Raw genomic sequence first — 21,806 nt, 5'->3', positions numbered from 1 at the left:
AACACGGAATCATAGCACAATAAAGGAGTTTTGAGGAGACCTGGGTTTGGTTGTGATGGCTGTGAGCTTGTGCAGGTGACTCAGGTTTCCATTTAAATTGCCAGGAAAAAGCCCAGTGACACTTTAAAAGTTTCTGTGTGGTCCCAAGGGTCTGGGTGAAGAGTCCCAGAGCTGAGACTTGCCACATTATCCCAAATACCATCAGGGTTTGCTCCTATCTCTGAGGTGTCGTTTTGTTAAAAAGTACTACGTGGGGAGCATGACTTTGATTCAGCAGACACAGCAGAGTGTATCAGGATCCTGTTTGAAATAATCAGAAAATTTTGCATCTCCAGTTTGCAAAATTGCATCTCCAGTTATTTGCAAAATAATTTGGGGCAACTTCAGGTGCCCTGCATGCAGCAAGAAGCAAAGGACTGCAAAGAGAAGTGTGGCATTCCCTTGCCTTTGGCAGTTGTTGTGCAGTGAGAACTTGAAAACAGTTCAAACCTGAATTAAAAATAGCTTCATCTGCATAGTCAGGGGTAATTAGTGTGTATTTTATCCTCCTGCAGCTCTTTGTAAGTCTGAAAGCTGTAAAGAAAATCCTCAGGTAGTTGGATGTTTGATTCAGTCAAGGATTCTCCTGTAGCTCAGGGGTGGCACATGAAGATCTCACTGTTGGAAACACCTGAGTGGCAAAGTTTGGTACTGGAGATGATGGGCAATAGCCTGGGAGAGGTAAGGTGCAAGTAAGAGTTCCTCTTCCAGAGCTGTGCTGCATGGCCTGGAAAAGTTTTTAGCTTGATTATTCCAGATTATTTCCAGGCTTTATGTTGCCAGAGATCATCCCCTGGTAGAGACTTGATGAAGTGGGTATTTTAAGGTTTCATCCCATTTCTCATTTGTAAGGTTTGCTGTGTAGGGAGATTGCAGGGCCCTGGATTTCCTGAGTCAGGGCAGCTCTGGGGGTGTGGAATGGAAGGAAAGACATTTTCCCTCTGCTCTTCAGAATGAGAGGAGACATTTATCCTGTATCAACAACTTGAAAATGGGACAGATTGATTCCTTGCCACGATGTTTTGTGCTGGCTGGGAGACAATTCCAGCAAGCACTGATAAGAGAGTGTTTTCTGAGATAAACTGCTGACAGTAATGGTGCCTGGGCTTTGGGGGAGAGGGGGTGTGTGACAGTTCTTTCTGCCTTCAGAGTTCATAAGAATTGCCTTTGATTGCAGCTGTAGGAAAACCCTAAATCTGAATCTGCTTGCTGGCCTATATAAAACTTTATTGTAGACCACACACTGGAGTTAAAAGTGAGACAACTGCTTTGGCTGAATTGATTTTTTATACATAATTTATTTATAAAATCTAAAGATTCATCTCCAGCTTCCCATCTACGTCCATGGCATTGCTGCAGAGGGGACATATTTCAGCTTTTGCAAGGGTTTGCCTAGTGAGTGACAGTAGTGAGCAACATATTGGGAAATATTACCTCTAATTCATTTTTTAAAGTTTTTTGAGTCTTTACATGAAATATTGTATTCAAAAAAGAGATTCTGACGAGGAAATGAAATTACATAAAGGCATAGAGGAAATGAGGGAGAAAAAGCAGTTGTTTCAGATCATAACCTCATTGGTTGGGGTGACAGTTTCAATTCCATCTGAGTTCTCTCCAGTTCTCATCCTTTTTATGTTGGATTAAGTAACAGTTTTTGTCTTCTTATTCCCATAGCAACCTTATCTCTCTTTATTTTTTTGATGTAAATCTGCTTGTCTCTTACTATCTTTCAAAGCTTGTGCATGAATAGCTTGTGAAGGAGAGGAGTGTGGCAAGGAGAGAGCAGAGACTTTCTGGCACAGAAAATAAGGGAAGGAATATTTTGGAGCAAAAAATAGCAAGCTTAAAAAACACATTTTTCCTCCCAAAGCTATTGATTACATCATTTCCCCATGTAGTTTTTTCATGAAGGCTAAAGCTTTAGTGCTGTTTTAGGATGTTGTGTGAGCTTAACTCCTCCAGTTTAGGCCAGCCTACGTGCTCAGCCAGAAATAGAGATTTAATATTCTGTAGCATTATGGTTTCTGTAACTTGGGAAGAGTGCACAGGTAAATCTGGCCTTGCCATGATTTTGCCCCACATGGAATCCCTTAGGGGAAGGCTGAGTTTTGGGCAGGACCCCCAGCTTTGTGTGCAGCCCTTGTCCCTGTTGGTGCAGCACTGGGAGAATCCTGGTGCTTGAACCCTCAGGGAGCCAGGGGTGAGGCTCCAGAGCCCAGCATCAACCTGCTCATCCAAAAGGCTGCACATCCTCAGCCAGGGGCAGCTGTGCCTGGCTTCAGGCTTTAAATGAAGTTAAAAAACATCTCCCTACATCCTTTTCTTTTTATATTTATATTTTCATATTATATTATTTTCATTATTATATTAATATATTTATATTTATATATTTATAATATAAATATATTAATATTTATATTATATTTTCTTTTTAGAATTATATCCTTTTCTATCTATATTATATTTAATAATATAAATAATAATTTATATTATTAAATACTTCCCTTGATTGGACTTGCTTAATACGTGCCTGAAGTGCAAGGGAATGCACTTGGCCTTGACACCAATATGATTTTAGATTTTTAGACTTTATGCCTAAATTCTGAAATCTCTTTTAACAGGAGCCTTCTGAAATGCTGGCTTCATTTCTGTAAAAAATATTTATAACTGTCAAAAAACTGTGGCATTTCCTACACAGCTCCCTTCACCTGGTAAAGCTTTAAATCAAAAATACTTTAATTCTTTTGTGTGTGTGCTTGGTTTCTTTGTTTAAGAAAAGAAGTGATGTTCCTTAGGATTTTTGCATTGCAGGACTGTTCTTAAAACTCTGAAATATGGATTATTTGGGAAAGCAGAGGTTATACTCACTAAAAAATCCAAGCAAGTTCTTGCTAAGGAAAGTATTTCAGCTCCTGATTTGTTTGGCAGAATTACCCTAATGGAGTCTTGTTAGCCCGTTTAACATGCTCCTGATAATATTAAGATAATACTTAAAAATGTTTACATTACATTAATACCCCATTAAGGGTCTGATCTAAAGCCCATTGAAGTTAATAGGAATGTTCAGTAGGAGCTGAATGCTTTGATCTCTCAACTGCAGTTTTTGCAAGTTAAAAAAATAAAATCAAACATGAAAATTGTTCCAGTCAAGAGGAACAGGACTGTGCTGTGCCCTACCCCACCCTTCATGGCTCATAAACTATTGGATCTGGAGCCTCCTCCAACTGAAATAAAGATGTAGAATATCAATTTGGGATGTGTTTGACAGCACCAAGCTGTGATGTAGAAAAAAGGGTGTTGCTGAAAGGCTTTGGATGAGGAGCTGAAATAAGGGAAGGCTTGGCTGGGTGGCTGAGAGAATTTGACTTCATCATTTAGTAGGTGTAGGGTTTGTTTTTCTTGTTTTATTTTTCATTTGAGATGTGGAGTGCCCTGGCATGGTTTTAGACAACATTACATTATTTAAAGAACACCTTGAATAAGATAGAGCAGCTGTCCTTTACTTTTGAGGGCCCTTGGAGGATGTGCAGAGGGGGATTTAGGGATGAGCTTTAGTGGGACTTGGCAGTGCTGGGGACTCGAGACTCTTGGAGATCTTTCCCAGCCTAAATGATGCTGTCATTCTGTAACAAGCACAGTGCTTGTGAGCTGCAGAATTACTCTGACATTCAGTGAATTTAGAAGAAATACACAGCAAAGTTGGGCTGAATTAAGCCCTGGCTGCAGCCCAATAAATGTGGACAGATTGCAAATAACAATTTCAGTGCTTTCACTGGGTATCACCTTACTTTAAAGATACTTTTTCAGAGCTCCAGTTTGCTGCCAGCTTGTGTGTTTTGCTTTCTGATGTTCCTTGCAAAGCCAGGTAGGCATCTTAAAACTGAAGCAGTGGAAGTTAGAGAGCTGCTGCTGTCCCAGTGCATTGCTTGTGTCTCTGTTCTGGTATTGATTATGTATTTATGTCTTGTTTCTCATCCAGGGTGGCACTGAGCAGTCACAGAGAGCCCAGGCTGGGGCTTGTGGGGAGTCTCATTTAATAACCAAGGAAATTCTCTGTACTTATGAGAAGAGATGCAGTACCTGATTTTATTTTCCTGTTATTGCTTCTCTCAGCCCTGTGCAGTGAGACATCTTCTCTCTGTTTTTATGGAACTGTATTTTTTCAGCCCATGACTTTTTATTCAATTGCAGTTAAGGATATATTTCTGAGGATTACATCACCCTGCAAGGAGCAGTGTGGCTTAGGCTGGGGATCAGGCTGCACATGGAGCATCTGCCACAGATCAATTCTGCTCAGATACCAGCAAAAAGATTTGAGGTCTCCCTGTCTTTGGGGGGTTTTCTTCTTACTTACATGTCTCAATCTATTAAACTCACCTCAGCAGCACTGGGATTGTATTTATGTCTCTAAATGGAGTAGCAGAACTCAGCTATTTCTCAGGAGTTGTTTTTTTTTTCCCCACTCCTGCACTCTGTTGTTGAATGGTCTGATGCTGAATTTATTAATCCATGCTGCTGCTTGCTCAGGTGTAATCCCTTGTTCAGCCACATTTATTCATCCACTGAAGGATGTGCACATTGGTCCATCATGGCATATTAAAGGTTTGCCTCCTCCTGCCACAGCTGTCATCTCTTTGACCCCTCAGTAAACTAACAGTCTTCCACATAATTTTGCTTTCATTCAAGTGTAATGCCATTACTGTGGAGGCAGACAGAATGCAATTCTCTAAAGATCTTGTCTCATTCCCTTCTCTTCCAGGGAGGTTAATGTGCTCAGATGATCCCTGCCTTTTCTTTTTGCTCTCTTGCTGCAAGAAGAGCAAAAAAATAAAATAGTGCTCCTGGATAATCTGTTTGGACTGGCTTTTGGGGGATGGAGCAGGCTGGGAAGATGAACTCACCAGCTGGGTAGAAGCTCTCTTTACCACTTGTGTTTCAAATGCCTTCATTTGTTTTCCTAGCACTTTTTATTCCTACAGCTTTTTACAAAAATGTTGTACAGATGTTTTCCTGAAATGGAAGTAACTGAGTCAAAACCTCTTTACCCAAAACAAGCTGAGCCAGGTTGAAATATTAATGATGTCTGGGAATCGCTCTAGTCTGAAGTTGAAGCACTGTTTTGTCCACAGCCATTTGTCATTTACAAGTGGTACCACTGCAGAAAACCCCCAGCCTGCAGGGGATGCCTGCAGTGGCACTGCTGGGCTCACAGGGATTCCTGATTTTGGGAATGAGAGCTGGGAGAGGATGGTCAGAAAGGAGCCAGCCCCAGCAGGAATCCTGTCCCTGAGTGCAGCTTCCCTGGGTGAACTTACTGTCCTTGTCACATCTAATGACTTGGAGTGGCATTGACTGCCTCTGCTGTCCACACTGCTGCTTTACCCACTAATTAAGTTAAAAAATCAAATGAGGCAGTGATTTGTTGGGTGTAGGGGCTGGTTCTGCTGTGCCACAGCCTCTCATCTGCTGGCTGAACTCTTGTGATTTGCCAGAGGCTTCCCTGGCTATCAAATGAGTGTATGAGTGTGTGATATGAAGCTTTTGATTTTTAATAATCTGATATTAACAGAGGTATTTTGCATTTCCTTATCTGTTGTTAACACTCCTTTGCATTCAGCTGGTTTTGAACCTCTGATTTCTTACTACATCTCTCTTCCTGATTTTATTTCAGATTCTTTTCAGAAGAATTTTTATGCTGCTTTGGTTAGCAAAATGTAGCATTTTTCTCCTTAGTATTTCATAACTTCAGCTCTTAATAACACATGCTGCTCTAACTTACTCTTTCATCTTTTTCTGTATCTTTTTTGCTTCCATTTAAAAGTAACTTCAGCACCTCTTTAAGCCAGTTGCGTCTTCTTCATCCCTTATTTTTCTCCTATCTTTCCTGATGAGGATTCAGTGGAATTACTGTCTTATTTCTTCAAGGAACCTTATTGCCTCATAATAAATGAGTGGGGGAAAGAAAAAACCAACTTGTCTTGTGATTGTAGGCCTGACCTTTGTATCTACACTTGTGGGACCTGCACATCCTTCCAGACTGTGGTGTTTGCTGCCTCTGTGGCCAGGGTGGGACTGGTTTGTCTCGTGCCAGTGTCTGGAGAGGCTGGCAGAGGGCTGCTGTGCTCCCAGCTGGGAGCCTGGCACGTGGGCACAGCGAGGTCCCCGTGTGCCACACGCCCTGGGTGCCATCGATCTGTCTCTGCACAAGGTGACCCACGAGGGCCCGAGTGAGTTCCCACCACAAAAGCTTTGTGTAATGAATTTAATTTATTCCAAGTCATGCTTGCAGGGGTCTCCTGCTCTTGCTCCAGACACTGCAGGTCCCAGTTCAGCCTGAGCCAGGCCAGATGCAGTTTTGTCATCTCTTTACCCCTTTGTTTAATTGTGTAACGATTATTGTTGATAAAGCAAAACCTGGGATTTGTTATCTGCCTGGGGATTACACTGATTGGGTTTCCAATGTGCCTCTGTTACATCTGGGTCAGAGCAATGATTTATATTGAAAGAGAGCTTCTGTTGCCAGGCTGAAGCTCTAGCCCATGTCCTGAAAAGGCTGCTCTGATTTTTGAGAGGCACAAGTGGATGTGTGGCAGAGCAAGGGGAATTTGGGCTTGATGACAAGCAGGTGGAATTTGTCACCCTGCTTGGGCTGGTCAGCCTGGGCTTGTCACTGGCAGGAGCAGTGGGATGAAAGGGGGTGCTCACAGAGGTCACTCATGTCTCCTGATGAGAGGTCTGTGTTGGTCTCACAGGTATCACAGCAGGCTTTCACTGCCTGACCCTGGTGTTAGCCCTTCCCCACTCTGCAGTGACTGACTTGGGTTTGCCTGGCTGCAGCCTTTGGGTCTGTCCTGCCTCAGAAATGCCACCAGGATCAAGTGGCTTGGACCTTGTGGTGGGAGCATCCTGCAGAGAGCCTCTCTGGGCATCTCCTGGAGCTGCTCCCGAATCCCTTCTCCCCGCACCACGGAGCCTGTGCTGCCTGCTGGGAGCTGCTGATGGCAAGGACAACTGGGAGAAAGTTGTGTACACAGCTCCACATCAGTAGAACAGCAACCACGGGTCCAGCTCTGTGTGTTGGAGCTGCCACACGTGGCCACTGCTCCTCTGGTTCCCCCAAACATCCCACCAGGAGCACGGAGCCAGAGCTCAGAGCCTGGTGCAGAATAACCTCACACCTTCCACTGAGCACTCAGGCTCTTGAAAACTAATTAAACACACTCAGCAGCACTTCAGAGGTTTCCAGGTAAGACAGGGAAGTGGCTGCTTTAATAGCAGGAAGCCCTGGTGTGAGCCACAGTGCTGGGATCTCGCTGATGGGGCTGCTGCTTTGTGCCTCTGCCAACGTTTGTGGTCTTAGGCAGCCTTAATTCTGGCATTTTCTACCTTCAAATAATTGAGTTTGCAGCATCAGTGTGTTCTTTTAATTTTATTAGGGACTAGAGAGTAGTTTTGCACAATACTGAATTAGGTTATGCAGTGGTTTTCTTCTGCTTTTCATTAAATAATTAATTAACAGCTCGTGCTTGTGCACAGGTTGGAGATGTGACTGTTGGGAAACTTCATCATTTGGCTTTCATCTTCAGCACTGGAGAAATGATTTTTCCTCATGGACTCTTCCATGCTGTCTCTTGGAGATAAAGTTCTAATTTTCATTTTTGCATTTTTATGTGAACCTGGCAGATTAGCATTGTTTTAAACATCTCCACTGTCCACACCACAGTGACGTGGGGTTTCCTTCAATTTTTCTGCCTTATCTGCCACAGAAAATACCTGTTTTGCTTGTCAGCTGCAAATGACATCAGGCTAAGAAATGCCTTTCCCTGCATTCCTGTTCCCTGAAGTCTGGAAGGAAATAACTCCAGACTGCTTTAGCCACGTTTTTTGCAACTGTGAAGGAAGTTCTGGTTTGCTTTGATGTGCTCCTGAACATCCATTAAGCTACAACCTCAGTGAGCTGTCTGGTGCTGGGATAGAAACAGATCATTTTTCTTATCTCTGCTGTCCTTCTGAGCCTGTTAATGTAGTCTAATCCCAGCGAGTAACCCCAGAGATTCACAGTCAGAAACGTTGGCAGCAGTTTTGCAGAACCTGTTCTGTGCTGTGGTGACACCCTGGTGCTCACTCAGGTCCTGCTGGGGCTGGAGAGGAGTCCAGGGAGGAGCACATTCTGTCCCTGATTCAGAAATGGTGGGCTGGAACTTCCCAGCAGCAATTAATGTCAATCCCAAAAGCTGAGTCTGAGGGGCTTTATTTGTCAGATGTAGAAATTCGCCCACCTCTTCCTTCAAATTGTGCTGTGAATAGTTAATAAGTGAAATAGCTGTTCTTCCTCTGCATGAGCCAGGCAAATGTGCTCTGAAAACATATAACTTTTATTTCTGCCTCTTTTTCATCTTCAGTAATAGAATTAAAAGTTTAAATTTCTCCTAAATTCCTCTGTAAATATTATTTTTGTTACGGTGGGAATCAATCCTTGCACCTTCTCCTCTCTACAGCTTACTTCAAGTGGGTTATGGAATTCAGTTCTGTAGAAATAGTCACCTTCTCCAGGTTCCCTTGTATTCCTTTTATTAAAGAGTTGAGGCATAACACACCTGAGGTTGAGAACCAGTAAAGAGGAGAATTATTAAAATAAACACAAAAAAGAAAAGCCCATTAGCGTGTGTTAATGTCCAGTGTTTAAGATGTCCAGTTAGAAATACTGGAACCTGGAAATAAAACCCAGCTGATTTTGGAACAGAAAATGGCACAGGTAATTCTGGCAGGGTGAGTTGTATGTCTTATTCTTGGCCTATTATTTCACTGTTATGAAATAATTATTATTCCACTGTTATATATTATTACTATTAATATATAAACATAATATATAATAATAGAATTATATAATTGACTGTATATATATTCTATAATATATTAATTTTTATATAATATAAATGAAACAGTATTATTCCACTGTTGATGGATGGGGAGATGATGTGTTTCATTGCACATACAACAAAATATTTCATGTTATTTAGCTCAGCCCAGGTGAGGCCCCACATTTTGGTGAGAGCACAGCTCTCAGGAATGGCTGTGAACATTGGATTTTTCTGCTGACTCAGGTTGGTGGTTTGGAGGTGTGGAGAGCAGCTGGGGAGGGACATCTGTGGGCAGGACACTTCTCCATCTGCTGGGTCTGTCCTTTGTCCCTGTCCCATCTGGGCTGGCCCAGGTGGCCCCTGGCAAAGCTGGGGTCTGTGCCAGGTGCTCCATACCTTGTGAAGGAGGAGATGACAGATCCTGGTCATCCAGGAATCCTTTCTGGTGATAATTTTTAATACTTGGGCAGACTCTGGGCATTTCTGGTGCCATCTCTGGAAGCATAAAGGGCTGAACTCAGTGGCAGGGAAAAAAACCAAATCCCACTGTCATCAGCATGTTCCCAGAGCTTTAAAACTGAGCTGTTTTAGGATGGTTTTCATTGATTTATTTATTGAGGAAAGGCTTTTTGGGAGCAGTGCTGCATATTTAATAAATAAACAAACCTTCAGATAATTAGAGCTAGATCTGGCAGGGCTTTAGCCATCTGTTTAACTATTAAATTGTGAATAGCCTGGTGTTCTTCAGCACTGAACCTGCTTTGTGCTTACCAGGCCTGGTGCTCAGTAGACTGCCAGGATGTTCTTAGGGCTTGTTTTGGGAAAGTGTTAGAGGAAAAAAAAATCTCTGTTGCATCTGAGAAGTCGACTGTAGGATAATTTCCTTGAGCAAACATCCTTGCCTCCTGAGATATTTCTCAAATTGCTTGGATTGCTTTGTTCAGTGCTGTGTTTGCCTGGAGTTGAGTGGTAATTCCCAGATAATATGAATTTATGGAAGGCATATTTTTGGAAATACCTACTGGAGAACGTTTTTCTCTCAAAACATGCATTTCCCCAGTAACACTGTTAGGGCTTGGTTTGGTTTTTTTTTCCAGTTCTCTTAGTGCATTTTTGCCAGTGCAAAACATGTTTAAAAAAAAAAATTCCCTGTTTATCAGAGGTTGACTCAACTTTTATGCTATTAATATTCTTTTACTGCCTTTTTTTGATCTCTGCTGCCTCTGGTCCTTTCCTTCAGTTCCACAGAGCCCACAAATCACCTCATCCCTTTCTTTCCCCTCATTATTGCAAATTGTTCTGCCTCTTCCCATGCTGGCATCTCCTGCTCACCACACTCTGATGCATCTGTGCCAATTTATTCTTTAGCTTTTCCTGCATGTGTTTATATAGCACAGACTTTTGAATTATTCTCCTTTAATTGGTGTAAGAGCATTTAAATGTCTCCTGTTTCCTATTTTCCTGCACCTCAAGTTGATTCAAGGGAAGAGGAGGAGTTTCAGAGATTTGTAGGGGTTTTTTTGCTGCTGTTGGCTGGTTGTTCACCTGTGGGATGGAAACAACCTGCAGGGTCTGTTCTGCACTGAGGTCTGCTGCATTTTAGTGGCAATATTTCTATGGATTGCTGTATTTCAAACTCAGTGGATTTCTCTGGTGTTCTGTGGATGCTCACATGGGCTCTGCTGGTGGGACTGTCGTGTGCAGAGATGGGGACAGTATTTCAAACTCAGATCTGAGTAGCATTTTGGGTGTAGAATGAGCCTTGAAGGGGGTGGAGGTTGTTTTGCTTGCTCTGTCGTGGAGCTTTCAGGCCATGAAATGCAAGTTCAGCCACGTGGCACAGGAGAAAGGGATTTTGTTGGTGTGGAATTCTGTGATTCCCCTGTAGCACCAGCCTGACCAAGTGAAACCCTGGAGATGCTTCTGAATCTCTCCTCAAGTGACAAATCCCCCCCACCCTGCCTGCTTTGAGTGATGTTCACTCCTGCACTGTTGGTATTTTTGTCCTCTGTTCTGCCCAGCAGAAATTGATTACAGAGGAAATTTTTGGTCTCATCCCTCCCTTCTAGCTCAGTGTGATTCTGCCAGGCTCCATCCAGGCCCTGGGAAGGCAGCAGAAGGTTTTTCCCTGGCTTTTCACCTGGTGTGGTGATTCCTGTTGGGGTTAACAGGCTGTGTATCCCAAATATCCTGGTGGCAATTAATTATGCCAAGTGCACGTTTCCTTTTGGGTGTCTGTCTGAGGAAATACCAAGTTCATGATCACAGCAGTGCCTGGGTATAGCCAATTTTGGGGTTTAGGGCGTGGGGAAGAAGGTTTGTTCGTGCACACAGGTGAGTTAGGGGATGGTGGTGAAGGTTGCTGGGTTTTGTGGTTGCTTGGGTTTGTTTTTTTCTTTTTAAAGGAACAAATTGGTGTGACTCTGTTTTCTCCAGCAGTTCTCATTACCAACACAGCTATTACAACGTGCTGAGGCTGTTATTTGCCCTCAAGAGCTGAGAGAGTGGAATTTCCGATCTCTTTAATAATGTGACTTTTACCAGGGCGAGTGGGCTGTGAATTAGTGCTTCATTATGGGCTGACATCAAACAGAGTCCCCACTTCAGAATTACCCACTCAAGAAAACAGCTTAGATTTGGTTGTCTGACTCATTTAGGCACTTGAACATCCAATACAGAATTATACCTAAAGTACATTTAACAAGTTCTGCTCCTTTGAATAACAGTGGGTCTGATGCAGCAATACAATAAATATTTTCATGGCTATTAAGGCACAATTATGTTTGTAGAGATGGAATCCTTGTTCTGCAGTTTTCAGAACATGGTAGGATTACTAACAAACACGTTGACATTAAAGAGCAATTGATCTGAGTGTGATGGGATGCTTGGGTGTTGCTGGACTTGGAGTTGGAAGCCTGAATTTAAAAAAAAAACAAACACAAAAAAACAGTTGGAAAACTGAAACCTGCTCCTCTCACAGTGAATGTGTTCTGTGTATTACTAAAAAAAATAAACAGGATTTGGTGCAAGTTCTAGCAGTGCCTGCAAATCTTACAGAGTTCCTGTGTACAGAGCTGGTGTCTGGGGGTGAAATATCACCCAGCTTTCTTGACAAAACACCACATAAGTCAGCAGTGCCCCACGCCAGCAGCTGTGTGTGTGGAGCAGCTTTGTCATCAGGAATGCTCTGGATTTTCATAGCACCATGTTCTGTGTCTCTCCAGAGCAAGGCTGTGCTGTTTGATGTGATCTTGGCCTGTCCCTTCTCAATTACAGGAGATCACAAAACAGAAACCTCTGGAAGGTGATTGCAGTGAACGTGGTCAGCAGGCTCTGAGATGAGTTCTGATTTATTCTTCTATCAAAATGTCACTGTTCTCAGTCTCATTCACCTTACAGAGATGCTCCAGGTCCTGTTTTCCCATCATGAATCCACAGATTTTTATTTTATCTTTTAATTGTCCTGGGTGTCCTGGGTGTCCAGGAGTGTTCCAGTGCAGCTGTTACAGGTTTGATACTCACATCACTGTCACTCCACGTTTTGGAATCTTTCTCAGCCCCTTGCAGTCTCAGTGCTTGAGATTGAAAACTTGGCTTAATGAACTTAATGAACTCCTTAAAAGGAGGGAACCCAGTGGAGTGTCCAGTTTTCCCATCCTGTTTGCATGGATAGGAACTTGTTTTGTTGTTCTCACTTTGGGCAGGATCAAAGACTTCAACCAAGCTGAATTGTGGGGTTTTTCTCCATTTTATTGCAATGGTGGGTATATTTCAGTTGATACAACTTTATGGGCCTGGTACTAAAGCAATTAGGAAAATACATGTATTAGCAGGGGAAGGGAGAAGAAAATGCTGCTTCAGGAGTCAGAAAGTCTCAGTTGCTAATTTTAAACTTCCTTCTATATGGCAAACTATAAACAGGCAATAAAAACATTTAATTTGCAAATTACAGTTCTAGCTTGGTTTTTTTGTTGGATTTTTTTCTCTTGCAGTCAGGGCTTTTGTAACATTTTTACCCAAATATTTTCAGTGGCAGGATTAGAGCCTTTGCCTGGTAGGGTTAGGTAATTAAATTGTTAATTTTTTCCATGAATAGTTGCTTCTCAGATGAAAAGAGATTAAAAGTGAAGTGTAATAAATGCAAGGAAGAAGTGAAAAGATTAAGGCAAGAAAAACTAATGAAAGCACTTCAGTTTGGTGACCAGTTTGAGAAAGTTTTAAAGATCTGCTGATGGATAAACCAGTCTTGAGTCCAGCAGATAAAATGCAGAAACACTTTGAATGTTTCTGGCCTTTTCTTTCACTGATCAGAGGGACATTGTCATCCCATGGGTGCTGGAAAGTGAATCCTGTTCTGACTCACCACTCCTCAAAAGCATCTTCTGTCCTGATCTCTGGTCTTTGTTTCCAGTTATATTTTATCTGCCAAGACAGACATTTCAGCAGGATGAGAGCCTCTGATTTCAGAGGGATACAGCTCAATCTGTAAAAGTAAACAAGCTTTGCCATTATTAGTCCACCTTTTAAGGGATTTTATTTACCCTGAGGACTTAATGTCCCTTCCCAATGAGTTCATGTAATAATGAGTTTTGTCAGAAGACACAGCTCTCCTCCCTGGTGTTATTGTGCTTGGAATAGTGACTTTATTAAAAATCAAACAAAAACCTTACCACGAAGCTCAAAGATAAACAATCACTCTTGATTCACTTCCAAACATGCCTGGATTTGACCTTCAGTCCTCTGAATCTGCTGCAGGAGCAGCAGAAAATCAGAGCAGCACCGTGTTCAGGAGCAGCCAGTGCTCTCCAAGGTCAGAGATGGGGACTCCACTGAGTCATGCTAACAAAGAGCCCTGCTCCTGTTCTGCATGCTGATTTGTCATCATCAAAGCTGTGCCAGACAAGAGAATTCAGAAGTTTGTGGAGAAATTAGGTGCTGGTATTTTGGCAGCTGTGTGATGAGTCTGGTGGTTGAGCTGCTCTGGAAGGTGGGATGGGGAGCTTCATGCTAATTCTTGGGAGATGATTCTTTTATTGTAGCATGGCTCATATCCTCCATTTTTGGATGGATATGCATTGCTTCTTGTTTCCCCAAAAACTGTTTATCTGTGGCAGCAGTCTTCACCTGCAATCAGTGGTTAGTAATTCCAATTTTTACAACATTGCAACAGTCAAACTGCAGGACTGTGGTGGGTCTTGTCTGGGTACCTCTGGGCTGATTGCCTTCCCAGCCCTCCAGCATGTCCCACATCCCTTCCCAAGGTGCTCCCACCCAGTCCCATCCTGCCATTTGTTGGACAACACAAAGACAAGGAAGGTTCTGGAGGTCTGTAGTTGAAATAAATGAGCACATGGGCTTAAAACCCCATTCCAGTTATGGAAATTGTGTTATTTAAGATATATGACTTCTGATGGTTGTGACGTAAGAGGCCAAAATGTGGTCTCAATGAATTTTTTATGTACAATATTAATTCTGTGGGTGTGATTCATCCTGGAACACAACACTGTGTGTTCTCAGAGGTGCTGTCAGCTCCTGGTTTTTCCTTGCATGGCTCTGAGGAATGGTGTTGGGGCAGCTGATGAATGTATAATGTTGTGGGGGAAAGAGCAAGGTGCTGGAAGGGCCTGAAACAGCAATTGAAGGCTGTGCTGTTTTGATCCCTGAGTGAAATCACTTTGGCTGGGGTTTTATGTGACTTCTCCATCACATCCAGCAAAAGGATCTGAGTTTATTCTGAGGATACCTGTGAGGAAATTCACTTGGAAAGCTGAAAACAGCCTAAGAAATATTCTGTGAGCTTTTTGTGCACTAACAAAGGATTGTACAACGCTCTCTTACTACAGCTTTTTTTAAAGGAAGCATTGAAATTCTGATAGCTCTTATTCAGTGTTCTCACTGTCACAGCTGTTGCTTTACAGTAATAAAAAATGCTGTATTTTGGGGAAATAGCTGCTGTTGGTCAACTCACTGCTCCTATTATGCTTGGTTATAAAGACAGCCTCATTTAAAGACTCTGTTAGTTCAGCATCCTATGCAAGGTTATAAACAAATTTTTCTTTTTTAAATGTCATCTGTTATGGAAAAATGTGTGGCTTATTTATGGAAAAGCCTTTGGAAGTGTAGGACTTTGATCTTGGCTTGTATTACATGTTGTATTTAGCTTAGTTTAAGGGTATAATGAGGCCCAACTTTCTTGGGTCTTGACTCACCAGTTAGAGGGAAAGCCAATATAAATTTATATAAAATATTTACATCTATGGAGGCTGTAGCATTTGCTTCCCCCCAAGAAGTGCTGGACAATGCTGTGTGTGATTTTTGGGGTGTCCTTTGAAAGACCAGAAGATGGACTCAATAATCCCTTCCACCTCAGGGTGCCCTGTGATCCTTACACAGCTTGAAATAATCCCAGAGACCCGAGGCCAGGCAGAGCAGAGCACTGGGTCGGCACGCCGAGGTGCAAAGCTCTGGCTCAGTGATGCTCCAGGGGATTCTCCTGCAGGAATATGGTCCAGGAGGTTCCTTGCTCTTAGGAAAGATCCATGTCTGTTTTCTGAATAGCTGTTAATGTTATTTTACATTGGACATGGGAGCTTGATGCTGTGTTCATCACAGCCTTCACTTCCAAAGAAAGAGTTGATGAAGGACCTATTTTTAAGTCATTGGCTCCTTTTTGGCTATCAGAGTCAGGGTAGCAGAAGCCAGGCATAAGAACAGAATTAGCCACAGGATCTGTTGAATTATCTCAGTGCAGATTGGGTCCTTTCAGCTCTAATTCTGTCACCCCCCCTGGTGCCAGGCAGCCTTTGCTTCTGCAGGGGCTGCGCTGAGTCTGCCGGGCTCCGCTGCAGACCGAGAGATGGGAGGCCAGGAGTTGGGAATGATTTGAGAATGTCAGGATTTCAGAGTGCCAGGATTTCAGAGTGTCACTGTCCTGTCTGTTGGTGTTCCCTGGCAGATGTGGAGAGCTCCAGGACGAGGATGAGGAGCGCGGTGTCGGTGCGCGAGGGCCAGGGGGTCGTGCTGCTCTGTGGGACCCCGCCCCGGGCTGGAGGTAAGGGGGACCTCGGGGTGATGGGGCTGGGCAGCATCCCTGGAATGCTGAAAATCAGAATTATAACGAAATCTGAGTTCTGAGTCAAAGCAGGGAGAAAGAAACCAGAAACAAAGGAGGGGGGAGGGAGGTATTGAGGAGGATTTACTTTTATCTTGGAATGCCTTTCTCATTCCTAGTAATTCCTATGCACTTAATGTGTCTGGTTTTTATGGGATTTCCTGTAATTAATGGAGTATCTTCTAGAGTTACTTTCTGCCCAATTTCACAATTGCTGAGCCTCAATGAATCCAGTTTTCCCTGTGAGCAGAGAATTGCAGGTTGTCTTGAGCAGTGCTGGTGTCTGCCTGTGTTCTTGCAGTCAAGACATTCTGTGGTGGGGTGGAATGATGCTGTGTAACTTAAACCACTGCTGCACTCAGGGGGTGAGAAAAGTAGGTATACGGATTCTTGGTGGACCAAAAGTTGCAAGTACATTTCTTCCCTCATTCTGCATCTTCAGTCTTTGACTAATTGCTATTGAGCCTCAAGTAATATCTGGAAGGAGCTGGTTTTATTGTTTTTAATTGATACGGTGTGTCGTTATTGAAGGGCTGTGATGTTCAACATTAGATCTGATTGCAAAGACAAGGTAATAAAAGCTAGACATTATATTCAATAATATAGGTGTTGTGGCCTCATAAATTTGGCAGAGTCCAAGCAGACACAGCCATAAAGTGGCAATTTTACAACTGTCTGAGCTTGCAGAATTTTTTCCCCTCTAAACTGATACATACTCCTAAATCATCTTTATAGCCTTGCAACAGCTTTGTCTTTCAGCAGCTGAGGAAATGGGTCATTCTCCCAGCTATCTATAAGAATTAGAATGATTAAATTTTCCTTCTAGAGGCAGCCCAAGGCCTGAACTGGCCCAGCTGTGCCTACAGCTGTGCCCTGTGTGTGGGTTTGCACCCAGAGGTGATGGCCAAGCTGAGGCAACGCTGCCTGCCTCTGGCAAGGTTTAAGTTTGAGGTGTGGAGCAGGAGGTGATGCCAGACATGCTCATGGTGCTGAGAACAGTGGTTGGAAGAGGTGAGAATTCCTCCTGCAGTCAGCAGATGGGAGGTGATTGACACCCCCACACTAATTGGGGTGTTGGTGCAAACACAGAGCTGAGCTCTCCCAGGGTTGAGAACTGGTACCAGAATTATTTCAAATCCTTGGATCTGTCTGAGAGTTGGAGGATTAACTGTTAAAATTTTCAGGAGACGTGGAGCAAGGTGCTAAAAACAAAAACCCTCTCCTTTCTTCACTGAAATAAAGCTGTAGCAAGGTGACACAAAACACTCAGGGTGGGATGCAGAGCAGGAGGTCTGGGATAAAACATCCAGCCAGGAAGCAGAAGTGGTTTGTTAGGAGGGGCAGGGATGGTTTAGGACCAGCTGACCTGGCCTGAGGGATGTTCAGCCCTTTCCAGATCAGTGATCTGACTCTTTTTTTTAACTTGGAGTCTGTATTTATTGCGCTGAGCTATCAAATAATTCCAGACAATACTAATTCTAGAAACGTGCTCCACCAGCTTGTTTCCTCTCCCCCTGCAGCCCCCAAAATATTCTGCTTTTGTTTTCTGGTGTGTTGTGCAGTTTCTAAGATCTTGCTAACTTAATTGCACTTTTTTCTTGCATTCTCTGCAAGAAGAGACTTGATTAAATAGTGATTATTCCTCCATGTACAGCATCCCAGTTACAATAGAAACCAGTGCTCATCCCCAAAGAAATGCCAGCTCATAGTATGGAAAAAGAAAATTGCTTCCCTTCTGCAATTTATCATATTTTTTTCCTTGCTTATCTTAGGCACAGATATTTGCATAAGTCATATGAATGTCCCTTTTCAACGGGGAGCAAATTATTCCTGCAGTGAGCAGTGGTTTTGTCCTTCTGAGTGTGCAGTTCCAGCTCCTCTGGGCTCTGGACATCCAGCATTGAGCCAGCAATGAAACTCCATTTACAAATCACAAACCACTCCAGTACTTTATTTAGAGTTACCACATTTCCCCTTTCTGGAAATTAAATAAAATTCCCTTTTTTAGCAGTCTTGTTTGGGATTTACTGAGTGGAAGATTCGGTAAATGACTGGATTTGAGTGTGAAGGCTTTTTCCCCCAAATATTTTTCTGATCCAGGCTGGTTTTATGTTAAATACCCTGAGTTGTCTCATAATTGAGCAGTGATGTTTGGATAATTAAGATGCTCATCTGTCATCGTTCTGCATGGCCATACTTCTGGATCTTTGAATTCTGCTGCAGGGAACCTGTTAAAATTCCCTTTTTTTTTGCCACCAAAAATCAGAAATCCGTCTCACCCACATGCTCCAAAGGTAAAATAATGTCAAAAATGGATTTAAGTAGCTCTCCTGCTACTTTTCCAGTTGTTACAACCTTTAAATTGCACTGAAATCTCTGCAGCTCTTTTGACTTTTTGCTGTGTTACTGTGATGTCTTTGATGGTTTTAAAGGGCTGTCGATCCAACAAACATCTCAATATCCCAGACTTAATGTTGGACACAGTTAATGTGCAGCTGGTTAAAAAACATTCATGTGATGCTAATTTTTGCCCATTCTGCCAAGAATGGGAAAAGCTAGACATATGGAGATCTAAAAATGATTTTTCTCTGCTACTGATTTTGTTCCAGAATTGGTATCTAACGAGTGACAAAGCCCTCAGTAAAGCAGAGCTGAGTTCCTGCAGGGTTTTACCTCCTGGTACCACTGTACTGTGTTGTGATCATTGTGTAGCTTGTCTTCAGCTGTTATTTCTGTTCCTGTATATTGTGATTTATATTTGTTTAGTACAGTCAGTTTTCCTCAGCTGACATTGATTTTGGATTTATGAGGTGTTTCTGCTCTTGGAGAGAGGAGCAGGCAATGAGGCATGGTCCTTTTGTGTTGTCTGGGGTGGTGTAAAGCTGCTTTATACACAGAGAAAAAGATGATTTTTAGTGGTAGAAGTGAAGTTTTGCTTGGTGGTTATTTGAACACTTCAACAAATTTTGGTTTGCCTGGAAAAACCCTACATTAGTTTTACATGGGTGTTCTTCCTGCTGCATTATTCCCGTGGGAAATGTGACCATAACCCAGGAGAACTTAAATAAATAACAATAATTTTGTGGAGCTGTTGCTTGGAGAAATTGCAAGGAAATTCTGCTTTATTCCTAATTAGCCATGTGTGCTCTGTGTTCCTTTTCATGCAGTATGGCAGGGCTGTTCCTACATGGATAAAGCAGCAAGGATTTGTCCTCCCTCTTCGTGTAACTCCCTGATAAATGGAGGTTTAATCCATAGATGAGGCAGGATTTGAAGGGCAGGGATCAATTCAGCTCACAGCATATTGTGTGAGTTGTGACATTCTGATAGGAAATTATATTAGATCATGGAGAAATAGATCCCAGTTTATTGCTCACTGTTTGCTGTGACAAATCCTTCACTGAATAATGCCATGTCTGTTCCAAATGAGTGCTTAGACTTGCAAATTTTTGCTCGTGCCTCTTGCATTGCCATTTGGAGACCTGCAAGTTCCAGCAGGGCTCTGCTTCATGGATAACATGGCATGGAAAGAGTCTCAGATGCCAGAAATATTTGGATGCTCTGATTGCTTCTCTCCTGCAACTCTTGAATAGCAGCATACTGTTTTTTCAGGGAGCTATAAGCTGAATTAATTGTATGTATTTGGCTTTGGAAATGTTCTATATCTTTAAAGCAAAGTGAAGTTAAACGGGTGCAACTCCAGAATAGGATTTCTGTCCCACTGCACTGTCACAAACATATTTTATGAAAAATCCTTTCATTAGGATCTTTTTTTCTGAGAAGCTTCAGCTTCTCCAAGTTTTGCTGCTTTGGAATGTGATTTGGAGAATTGTTTACCCAGCATGTGAAATTGTTTTTACTCGATGACCAATGACAGCCACCTATGTCGAGGCTGTGAGCAGTCACAAGATTTTATTATCATTCCTTTCTCTTCCTTCCAAGCCTCCTGATGAAATCCCTTCTTCTGTTCTTTTCGTATAGTTTGAATATATCATTTCCTTTTAATATCATATATATCATAAAATAATAAGTCAGCCTTCTGAAACATGGAGTCAAGATTCTCATCTCTTCCCTCGTCCTGTGAACAGCACCACACTGCACAGCAGTGTTCTGGGTTGGAAGAGACCTTAAAGGTCTGATTCCACCCCATGGCAGGGACACCTCCCCCTCTCCCAGGTGCTCCAGCCCCAGTGTCCAGCCTGGCCCTGGGCACTGCCAGGGATCCAGGGGCAGCCCCAGCTGCTCTGGGCACCTGTGCCAGGCCTGCCCACCTCTCACAGGTTACAATTCCCAATATCCCATCTAAACTCCCCTTCCCCATCCTGGTTTGCACCTTTGCTTCCTGCTCTCATTGCAGGCTGTGGATGACACACGCCTGGGCATCAGGAATAAATCACACTCAGAGAGCTTCTTGCACAAAAATGCATTTTGAGGAGAGTGGTACCTGGAATATTGTAAGAGCATTGGCCTTAGAAATGGCTCCACAGTGTTCCTGTGCTATTTCAATCTGCCAAGGAGAAATGGCATTTTTATTTAAAAACATATTTTTCAATAGTCCTGCTGGTGTCATCATCATCATCTGCACAAATTTCAGCTGACAGTTTGAAATCAAATGGTACCTGAGAGACACTTATGTTTGTCCATATGAGGGGAAATAATACATGTTCACAGCTGGATCTTCCAGTGATTTCTGTCTGCCAGAGCATTATTTTCAGCACCAGTACCAAACCAGTGCTGCAGAGACACTCTGCTGTACACTTGGTCAAATGCAGTCATTCTGAAACACTTTTTTCTTTTGACAAACCTGTTTTCCAGGCTGAGGTAATCCAGGCTGAAATTGGTACATCTAATTTATAAATTATAAATTAATATCTATTTTATAGATTTAATATTATTATAACTATTATAATATTGTAATTATATATATATTTATATGTTTGTGCACCATCTTCATTTGCTTTGTAGTGCATGTTTTTAAGCTGACAGGTAATCCAGGCTGAAACTAGTACATCTTATTTATAAATGATAAATTAATATTTTATAGATTTATTATTATTATAAATATTATAATAATATAATTATTATTTATATATGTATGTATTTGTGCATTGTCTTCAGTTGCTTTATAGTGCATGTTTTTAAGCTGACAGAGAGGTGGATAAATGACCTTAGAAGCTTTTAGCAGTTTCTTACCCCAAAACCTTTCAGAGCTCTTGAACTCCACATTCCAGTGTGGAGTATCTCTTGGAAGAAAGGAGGGATGGAAAGAAAAAGGGAGAAGTTGATTAGGAGGAGCCAAATTGCAAGAAAGAAATTCAGGTTGAAGCTTTTCACTTACCCAGTCTCAGGTATCTCACTTCTGCCTGGAGGGAAAAGGAGAAAACTGGAGGCAATAACTGCATTTGGCTCTCCACCAAGTTTATTTTTATCCCTAAATTGTGACTGTGGGGTGTTTCTCCTCCAGCTCTTTATTATCTGCTCTACTGAAATATTTGGGTTTTTCTTTGCAAACAGGATAATTGATTAGGAGGAGGCAGGAGGGAGGTGGCTGCAGTCCCAGCACTCAGAACAAGAGTACTGAAGGGAATTTTTGTTTTACACAAGGGTTTTATCAAGCACCTTCTCCTAAAAGAGTGCAAAGTACCAAATGAAAGTGTCACTAAGTACTGCTTCCACATATAAATATTGGTGCTTTACTTTGAAAATTGACTCCTGGGTTATTTCCATTAGTTTCCCTTGGTTTATGTCCCTAATATTTAACATTCACAAGAAATCAGATTTATTTTAGTTCAGCA

The 21,806-nt window shown here is 42.4% G+C and overlaps 1 protein-coding gene across 1 annotated transcript in view; it reads left to right on the top strand.

The window, feature by feature from the left end:
- Positions 1 to 21,806, top strand: part of LOC132332455 (contactin-3-like) — a 100,865-nt gene that overhangs the window by 29,198 nt on the left and 49,861 nt on the right. Inside the window, exon 3 of the mRNA XM_059856831.1 lies at positions 15,856 to 15,951. Within this exon, the coding sequence (XP_059712814.1) occupies positions 15,856 to 15,951 (96 nt within the window). The remainder of the gene's footprint in view (positions 1 to 15,855; positions 15,952 to 21,806) is intronic.

The sequence above is a fragment of the Haemorhous mexicanus genome, chromosome 11 (assembly GCF_027477595.1).
Source record: "Haemorhous mexicanus isolate bHaeMex1 chromosome 11, bHaeMex1.pri, whole genome shotgun sequence".
Lineage (NCBI taxonomy): Eukaryota > Metazoa > Chordata > Aves > Passeriformes > Fringillidae > Haemorhous > Haemorhous mexicanus.
This window is presented reverse-complemented; position numbering and strand designations above follow the sequence as displayed.